The sequence below is a fragment of the Scomber japonicus genome, chromosome 14, assembly GCF_027409825.1.
Source record: "Scomber japonicus isolate fScoJap1 chromosome 14, fScoJap1.pri, whole genome shotgun sequence".
Lineage (NCBI taxonomy): Eukaryota > Metazoa > Chordata > Actinopteri > Scombriformes > Scombridae > Scomber > Scomber japonicus.
In genome coordinates, this window is record NC_070591.1 from 15660006 (window position 1) to 15670387 (window position 10382).

General features: G+C 37.4%; 1 protein-coding gene across 1 annotated transcript; it reads right to left on the reverse strand.

The window, feature by feature from the left end:
• Positions 1 to 637: 637 nt before the first annotated feature.
• LOC128372515 (tumor necrosis factor receptor superfamily member 6-like) lies at positions 638 to 10080 on the reverse strand. Its single transcript, XM_053332610.1, has 9 exons — positions 10055 to 10080; positions 8210 to 8346; positions 6882 to 7010; positions 5717 to 5837; positions 5464 to 5534; positions 5249 to 5338; positions 4976 to 5046; positions 2272 to 2290; positions 638 to 1785 (listed from the first exon to the last, which is right to left on the reverse strand). The coding sequence occupies exons 1-9, from the start codon at positions 10078 to 10080 to the stop codon at positions 1409 to 1411; spliced, it is 1041 nt and encodes a 346-aa protein (XP_053188585.1). The 3' UTR covers positions 638 to 1408.
• Positions 10081 to 10382: the final 302 nt, after the last annotated feature.

Sequence of the window (10382 nt, forward strand, 5' to 3'; positions counted from 1 at the left end):
TGCTTTAGCGTAGTGACCAGGTCAAAAAAAATGTGTAAGGGCTACATGAAAAGTGTAATAACACACAGGAATAAGGAGAAAAAAGTGTATATACAGAGAAACCACATGAATGAGTAAAACAGTGACAGAAAGCAGGTGAGCAAGTGAGTTAAATGTAGATGGGTTGGAATTTTATGCAGTTTTTTTGCTGTAACAAAATGTCTACTAAAAGTGAGGTTCAACCACACTATTTTTTGATCAAAATAAGCCCACCTTCTCGTCAGTGTGGACTACTTAATCAGTATTTTCAGAATGAGGAATTTGCTGCAATTGAGCAAGTTTCAGTCATAAGATCTGGCAATTTCTGTTTATTTCCTCAGTACAGCTCTACAGTTGATATAAAATTACATTAAAAACTATTTTGATAATCAATCACCAAACGTCCCTAGCTCCTCAATTTGGCAGACTTCCCTTATTTTGTTTAAGTGACAGTAAACTGAATATTTTGGCGCTTTTGGACTGTTAATCTGACAAAGCCAGAAATCTCAAGACAAGTTCATATTGTGGTGTGCATTTGTTAGTATTTTCTGGAATTTTATAGACCAAACAATTAATCAAAAAATGTTCGACAGATTGATATTAGAGTGACAGTTTAGATTACAATGGTGTGCACTGAGTAATACTGTTGTACACAGAGAGCCAAGATCAAAATTGGTTATATATATACTCAAAAGCAAATATTCCAGTTTTTCATTTTATTTTTATTCCAGAATTTTCTCTGATTTCTATGAGATGATTAAACTGAATCTCCTACAGCAAACAAAAAACAACCTTTGAATACATAAACATGGTTCTTGGAAACAGTCAATGGGCATAGATTGTCTCCCACTGATCATCAATTAATCTGACGATTATGAAAATCATTCTGACTTATCACCATAAAATGCAGATACAAGGAAAAAAGATGAGGTCATAGAAAGATCTGATGTTTGTGTGTTTAAGATTTGTATTTTTAAATTTTGAGCATTTAGTAATTTAATTAATTAACCACTCGTGAGGTGCAGTAATGTGGTCAAGATGTAACAATGCATATTTTCAAGTACTTAAACTGTATTAAATGCTACTAGCAACCTATAAAGTAATGTATAAAGTCTACATCTTATTTTAGAAGTACTTTGAACACATTCTTCACATCATAAAAGCAAATGAATATTTACAAGTTAAACACTGTCATGGAAACCTTTAAAAATAACAATTCACACAGTAGACAGTCATGCAGTATCTGTAAATGTTTTTAAAAACTTCTTCTTCTCTATGCCCTGCTGCTCCACCCAGATCTTCAGTAGTTGGTGTGGCTGCTCCTGACAATCGCCTCGGTGGTCCTGTTTACACACCTCTATAGTAGCATCTGGTATCCTGCTACGTGTTTCTATGCGCTGCTGCCACCACGCAATATATCGTGCACTTTCTCTGCTGTGTGCCTTCTGCCTCTGTCTTCTAGCATTTGTACCAATTTTTCTGAGGCCTGCATGCCGTGCTTCTCCACCCATTCCTTCAGTAGTTCAAGTGTCTGCCTCTGACAGTCATTAGGGTAGTTCTGTTTACAAGCCTCAATAGTGTTCTTTTGTACCCCAGAACGCGTAGCTATAGCCTCCATATCTTTCCATTCAATCACGGCTGCAATGTCATGCACGTAAAGTGAGAGATCCACACGTGGAACTAATGTGAAGGACAGAAAAAATAGGGTTGAATGCAACAAAGCACAACACATCACAACTTCATTGATCTTGCAGGCACATTTTGATTCTGGAAATTGTAAACTATACATAGAAGACACAAGGCAGATACAAAATAACCATATTTAAGGGCAAGGGAGGTTGAAAAGGACATCAGACACAATAACTAAACTGGCACAGGTTCTAGACAGCCAGATTTCTCCTCACGTCTTCAATTAACATGATGGTTAAACTAATAATAACCAAACAGATTAGGATGTCAGAAAAAAATTGATACGACTGTGAAAAATAGCAATGGAAAAATCACCATAAAAATGGATGAGATGTGCGGGTTGATGTACTTACAATTTGACTCACACATAAAAGATAATAATAACTTTGGATGCAGAAATCAGCTAACATAAACTGAAAGTCAGACTGAATAACAATGTGAAATGAAATGAACAGTACGGTCTGATTATCAATCAAACAGCAATTTCATCTGACAATCTCAAAATATAAAGAAATAAAGCTCTAATATTACATCAACTAAAAATAAAGGTTTTGCTTTGCTTACCGTTAAGAAGACGCATCTTCTGAAAAGCAAAAGTAGAATGAATGTTAATAAAAGTTTTTCAACTCCACTGTGATAAAATAAGAAATAAAGTTATTCTAGTTTTACAGCTACAGACACACAACAACAACACTGACTCAGCACAAGCACGCTAACAAGGACACAAAGGTTTCCGACAACTAACCTGTATCTCCTTTAGAAAGCAGATGCTTCGCAAACATTAAAGGAGAGACAGAAAGGGTTTATGACACATGAACATATACGTATGTATGTGGGTCTGTCACAGGCTACTTTTGGGAAACCAGTTAATTGGGGATGGCTTGTTCAGTTGGGGAGAAAAGACGTGTCACCAATTATTGAAAACACTGATCAGTTGTTAAGGTTTGAGTTAGGGTCAGGCAAATAGTGGTTAGTGTTAGGGTGAATTTCCAGGAAATTATACTCTATGTAAATACCCCAAAAGTTACCTTGGACGGCGTGTGTGTGTGTGTGTGATAAAAACAGGACAAACATCTACAGTTGGTCAAATATGGTCAGAGAGTTATAAATGGACTAAATAGGTCTGTTTCTTTTACCTACTCTGCTCCTTGGTTTACACCAGCACAACGCCAGCTCAAAACTAAAGGCCGTCGTTTGGAGCCCTTTTATGTAAAAAACGGCCTTGCAGTTCACAAAGAAATGTATTATAATCACATACTTCAATACAAGGATGCTCTTTCCTCAGCCAAGACCACATATTACTCAACCTTAATCAGGACAGCTGATGGGATAGTTGAGCCCTATTCTCAACTCTCAACAATATTCTGAAACCACCTGATGCTCTACCACCTCACTTACTCACAGATACCTTCATGACCTTCGCCAATGCCAAAATTCTCCGCAGCTTCATACTGCTACCTGTCTCCGAAATAACTGGTCTCATTCATAAATCCAAGTCATCTACCTGCCAGTTAGACCCCCTACCTACCCACCTGGTAAAAATCTGCCTACCTGCCCTGTCCGCGTTAATAACTGACATCATTCATTCCTCACTGACTTCTGGTGTATTCTGTGTTCCATCATCACTAAAGACTGCTGCAATAACACCAACACTCAAGAAACCTGGCGCCGATCTGAATGATTTTAACAACTTCCATCCCATCTCTAACTTGCCATTTCTCTCCAAAATACTACAAAGAACTATTGCAGCTCAGGTCAACACCCATCTGTCTGACAATCTCTATGAACAATTTCAGTCAGGCTTCCGTCCCCTCCACAGCACTGAGACAGCCCTAGTGAAAATCACCAATGACCTCTGATGGCATCTGACTCTGGACTTCTCTCCATTCTGGTTCTCCTCGACCTGAGTGAAGCTTTCGACATCGTTTCTCATGACATCCTCGTGGACAGATTAGCCTCCATTGGAATCACTGACATCCCTCTGGCTTGGTTCAGATCATATCTCTCTGGCCGCACAGTTTGTTCAAATCAAGAACCTGAGATCTGGCTCCTCTCCAGTCTCTAGCGGTGTTCCCTAGGGCTCGGTCCTTGGCCCCCTCCTGCGCACTATTTATCTTCTGCCTCTTGGTCACATTCTCAGGAAATTTGACCAACAATTCCACTGTTACGCTGATGATACCCAACTCTATCTTTTCACTAAGCCTACTTCCACTCTGCCACCCATAGCTCTATCTGACTGCTTACTGGAAATTAAATCATGGCTCTCACTGAACTTTCTTAAACTCAACAGCGAAAAAACTGAGGTCCTCCTCATCTGTACCAGATCAACCTTAGTAACACTCAACACTTTCTCCATGTCCATCAACAATTCCACTGTTCCTCCATCCCCTCAGGTAAAGAGCCTGGGTGTCATCCTGGACAGCACACTATCTTTCGAAGCCCACATCAATAACATTACTCGGTCTACATACTTCCATCTATGTAACATCAATCATCTCCATCCCTCACTTTCACCAACCTGCACCGCTATCCTGGTAAACACCCTGATCACATCTCGTCTGGACTACTGTAATTCTCTCCTCTTTGGTCTTCCTCGGAAATCTCTTCATAAACTCCAACTGGTACAGAACGCAGCCGCTCGTATCATAACCAGAACTCCCTCTATTGAAAACATCATTCCTGCCCTGCAGCAACTTCACTGGCTCCCTATCAAATCCTGCATTGACATTAAGATTCTACTCCTCACGTTCAAGATCCTTCACAACCTGGCACCATCATATCTCTCTGAACTTATTCACATCTACACACCTTCTCAAACTCTCCGATCCTCCTCTGCCAACCAGCTCTTCGCCACATCTGCCAACTTAACTACCATGGGGTCAAGAGCCTTCAGCCGATCTGCCCCCCGCCTTTGGAACTCTCTCCCACCAGGCATTTGCACTTAGGACTCTGTCTCCTACTTTAAATACCACCTGAAAACGCACCTATTCAGAGTGGCATACTCTGTCTCACACTAACTATGCAATCTTCGTTCTTGTTTATTTATTGTACTAATGCACTTTGTAGTCACGTTCATATTTATTTTTTATCTTTGCACTAAATGTTACCTGATTTATATTGTTTGATGTACTGTTGTTGTGTTATATGTGCCTTGTAAGGTGACCTTGAGTGCTTTGAAAGGCGCCTTTAAATAAAATGCATTATTATTATTATTATTATTATTATTATTATTATTATTATTAAAATATAATACAGGAGAATCATTTACCACCGTTGCATTGTCCTTTTCCTGAGTTTGTACTGCTGTGTCATTCCTGAGTTTGTCCTTCTCTGTGCTCCCTAATGAGACAAATGATTAAAAAACAAGATGCAATGATATATTATGGAGAGGATACAAAAACAATGATTAAATCAGAACATTACTAGAGCTAAACTAAAGGTATTATTACTATACTTTGCTATTTTTCCAAGGAAAATAGAATGTTGTTGTGCCCTCTGCTGGTCACGTTAGATATAGTTGTAAAGTAGTAGAAATGCTCACGTTTATTTTTCCATAAGACTACAGTGACCACAATACCAGCAATTAACAATATTGGTAGAACTACCAAGAGTCTAGTTGGCAGTTTTCCCCCTGAAACACAAGCACACAGATATTAGTGGACATTTTCATTACAGACAAAAATACTTTAAAATGACAAGGCAGTAGTCTGATTGTCACCAGGTTGCAAACTCCAGCCATCAAACTTAAAATCATACCTTCACTTTTGCCATTGCACACAGTGTTATTGGTGGCTGTACAGCGTTCTTTAATCCCCTCATCACCACACCTTGAACCAAAAAGAACCCAAAAAAAGTTATCAGTCACTTTGCTGTGGTTTCAAAACTCTGCTGGTAATTGGTGAAGACAAGTCAACAAATTGATGATTGACAAAACACTGAAATAAAACTGACAGTTTTTAAAAGCCTTGCACATATCCTATGAACAAATATTTGAATGAGTAAAACTTACACTTTACAAGGGTTGCAAATCCTGCAGGTGTCTTTCATGTATCCAGTGCAGTAGTGATCCTTTTTACATTGACACTTAGTATCACTGACAGATGTACAGTTTTCGCGCACCTCTAGATTGGCTAGAAGGAAAGTACATTGATACAACTGTCACCAGTGGTTCTGACAGACCTTTACATTACTTTATTATCCAAAAATCACCACAGTAAAACATTTGGTTTTTATGGGTAGTCTACACTTCATGTTAGAGTGAATTCTTTAATGTTGTTGTTGAGTTAGTCTGTTTTGTTTTATTAAAAGTAAAAAACATTTACTCTGAGTACTGAATCCTCATAGATAAACTAAGTGCTTTTGATTCTTTTTATTTTTTGATTCTGCATATCTCACTTAAAATGATTGGAATTAGAGCTGCAGCTGTTTTCATTATTGATTAATCTGGCCAACATTTTCCATTTATTGCTTAAAGGCATAGTGTGTAGCATTTAGGTGCATCTAGGGTGAATATTATATTTTGTTTCTGCCATGTCTGTTTTGCTACATGCCACTAAATTCTAAACACTGCACCTTTAATTATTTGGTTTATATATGTCGGAAAGTAGTAAAGAAAACCAAAAAGCCCATAACATTTTCTCAGAACTCTAGTTGATGTCAATAAATAAATTTATATCTCTAAAAAACATTCTAAAACCCAAAATGTGTAAAATTACAACCAAGAAAAGCGGCAAACCTTAAACTTTGAAAAGCTGGATCCAGGCAATATGGCATTTGTGCTTGGTAATTTATTTAAACAATTAATTATTTTAATTGTTGGTGATGATTCTTCCCTGACTAATAATTGTAATCATTCTTCTTTGTGTAAACTTAAAACGAGGCTGTGAATATACTTAACTAACCTTAACTAAGTGGAGAAAATTTTACACCAACATTATTTTCAGCCATATGCAAATTTGAATTAACTCTATAATTAGGATTTCTTGATTCTCTTTATAAGGATAGGAATGTCAATTGGCCATATGTTGCCAGAGTTTTGTGGAGCTTATGTGGTCTGAGACATCTTAAAAGCATAGCATATTAGACAGTGTACCTGCCTACTTCTAAATCTTATGTCACTTGTATAGGCCAGTTCCATTGTTAAATCAAAAAATGGTGTTTAATTGTGTCTGTACCATTGGATGAGCATGAGATGCAGAGTTCACAGGACGGCAGGGCATTAGGCAGGCTGTTATACGTTCCACTCGCACACTTCTCGCATTCTGTAGGACTTGTTGCAGTGCAGGCCTCCTTCAGCCGATGACCTACAGTATGGAGACAAATTATCTAATCAGATAGATTACAGAAAGATAGGCATGCAAAAATGTTCAAAGTCAGTATTGTGTCACTTATTCTTGCAAAATAGACACTGACAGCTTGTAATTGCCATATTTATCAATATCTTGTCAAACGTTATTACCTACCACAAAGTTCAAGTTTACTTGTGACATGTGAAAGATACAAAACAATACAAAAAATACTCCATTACAAGTCCAGCATAAAACAATCCCATGTACACAAGTATTAGCAAAAATAAACTGTACTTAAGATAAAAGTAGTGCTTTGGTCCCTTATCATTTATGACATAATTACATCATATACTGAAACATTAGTGTGTAAGCAACATGTTACTGTTGAAGCTGCTGGAGAACATGGGACCCTGAGTACACACTGCTTTTTGTAAGACGTCAGAGGCCAAAAAGGCTGATAACGTCTGGTTTCATCTCTAATAAATTGTTGTACTTTAAAGGCTTGTTTTAAAATTTCATCTGAAAAGTATGCTGTCAAATCAATGCAGTGAAGAAGAGAGGACAATATTTCCCTCTTAAGTATTGCCAGAGGAGTGGCAGTATGAAGTAGCATCAAATTGAAATACTAGAATAAAGTAGTTGTACCTCAAAACTGTACTGAAGTCCAGTATTTGAGTAAATGTACAGCATTTCCCAATAATTATACAGAGTGAGGCGGTCTGCCATGGCCTAATTTGTGCTGCTAACTTGTAGTTTAGTTATCAACTTGAAACAATGTAGAAAAAGATGTTTATTAAAAAATGTGTAAAAATCTAACAATAATTTATATATTTCTTTGCTTTCTTTGTTTCAGAGCTGAAATATGGGCATTAGTTTTTTTGCTGGTTTGTTTGGAACATTTATGAACTGGTAAATTTTCTATCCCATGCTTTGTAGGTGTGACCTTTTTGATGCATCATCGCCATCCATACCAATACAACCAGTAGTTAAATTACTAAAACAATAAATTGTTTAGAGCCCCATCTTTAAAATAGATATAACCTCTTAATTTGGCTGCCATGATTTACTCCCAGACTGAGGTCCGACCATCTTAATCTCTCAAAAGTGTGGGAAACACTGATGTACGTAGTTGTCTTGAGATGCTGCCCTACATTTGACCCTCCGTGATTGAGGAAGGCAGCAAACTTGAGCTGGTTTTATTCACTGAGACTTACCTTTGTCGCATAATTTACAACATTTCTTGCCCTCATGGTCGTAAGTACCATGGGGACACACATCCCTCTTGCTCCGGATGACTCCTTTACTTTGAGATAAGCGGGCTCTCCCTTCAAATTTGGCAGCTACGGAAGCCCTTGAATAGCAGTCAAAAACGAAAGTAAATTTCAGTTGCAAATAGGGCTATAATCCCTCTAAAAAAGCAATAATAACCCATTTGAAACACTGACTAACGTATTCCTACTTATCTTCACTACAAAATTAACCGTGTTAATGAACATGTAGGTGACATAGAGTTTAAGTGTTGTGTGTCAAAATGTGTTACTCGTCGATTTGTTACCCAAACGTCAACCCCACCTTAAACCTTAAAAACAACGCCAACCTGTTTTAATCTGCATCTGCGATAACTTAAACTCAGCCTAAAACCTAACTAGTCATCTCCACAAACAATAATGTAGCTCCACACTAACTTAAACTCTACTAGCCTAATTGTTTTTTATTTTTCAGAAAACGAAACTGACTTCGACGCCCAACACCCAGGCTGATACAGTAACGACAACAAACGTAACGCTTAATTGATAAAAGTGGTCTATTAAACTTGACTTACTGTGCTGCAGAGAGGGCGAACAAAGTAAAGACGACGATAAAACAATAACAATAACGCATAATTGGATCAGACGCCTCCATCAAACTTCATGCTGTAGCGAGGAGTAGGTTATGACTCACTGAGCAATACGGATGCGCGGATGAGGAGAACTTTTGTGGGGGGATTTTCTTATGGGGCTTTTTATTCATTTCTTGTTTTCTCTGTTCAGTAACCGTACTAATTTGCATTGAATTAGTCATTTGGCAGTATGTCTAACTCACAATAATGCCTACATACAATTGTAACATGCATAAATGTAAGATAGTAGTTGGTTATTGTTTCTGGAAGGAAGAACATAGTCTATATTTCTGTTATATTCCAATAGGCGGCCTACAGTTGCTGTGTTTTGCCAATTGTGTGTGTAGCCAGCAGTTTAGAAATATTAAGATGACTCACTACACCCCAACAGGAAATTTTACAGTCCAAAAGGAAGGTACTTTCTGTAATTTTTATTTCACAACATAAAGGTCTGAATGGTGCATGGAATAGGATTCTTGAGATTGAGATGCTGAAGGCTTGTAGTGCAATTTAAGCACATAGCCTACTGAGATGATCTTATAAAATACCCACATGTAATTCTAATTGTCGAATGTGAACCTTCCCTTTATTACTGTGATCACTTTAAGTCACAGTTTAATGAGCATTACAATTTTGTGACATCAAAGCTAAGACAATGGTGGTCCAAGACTGAACTAACACAAAGGTTAGGGGTATAGCCTAAATATTGGGTTCTTTTTTTAAATTATTGTATCAGAGCATTGTATACAGAAATGTCATTGCCAGTAGTTGCTGTTGATCCAAAATATATATATATATATATGTATAATAAAATTGTTGATACACTTTTAAAACAACTAACATCAATACACCCCCCGCCCCCCTTACACATGCTATATATTAATATAAAATATACAGTATATAAATATATTGGGTTCTTAACTCTATTTTAGTTCGTTATGTAACTATCACAATGATTAAATACTGACAGTAACAGCTCCATGCATGTTACAGCCACTAGGGGGTGTCATTGTTCTGTTTTTGGTACAATGCTGCTGGAAATAAGTAGCATGTTGATGGGAGACCATCAGTGAAATTAAATGTCATTTCTAGTAGTTTTGTAATTTTTGATTGAGAACAGATGAAAAGCAAAACACCACCAACTACACTGCAAAAACTATCCAAAAGTGGTGACACTTACCTATCTGAATTGTGTTTATAATGCATTCCTCTTATAACGACACAACTGATTTTTGGGTTACAGACATACACAAGTTCAGTTTATGAGTTTTAATGCTGACATTGATGGAAGACAAACCTGAAATTCAGTTTAAAACGTGACATGTTCTTTGCTGTATTAGAGAGATGTGTCCCACCGCAACATACTGTACATTTCTGTTCCTGAACAGAAAAATCAGGGAAATGAAAATGAGAAGAAGCTGATAAATGCAGATGAGCAAACCAGTGTGCTGCTGGGAATCCTGCTGGCAGCTGCCTCATTGTGAAGTTCTGTGAAATCAAAGAAAAGT

Coding starts and splice junctions, on each gene's coding strand:
- LOC128372515 (XM_053332610.1), bottom strand. CDS start 10,080: ATGCATTATAAACACAATTCAGATAG. Junction 7,011..8,209: donor TTGTAAATTATGCGACAAAG/GTAAGTCTCAGT, acceptor TCCATACTGTAG/GTCATCGGCTGAAGGAGGCC. Junction 5,838..6,881: donor CATCTCATGCTCATCCAATG/GTACAGACACAA, acceptor CTTTCCTTCTAG/CCAATCTAGAGGTGCGCGAA.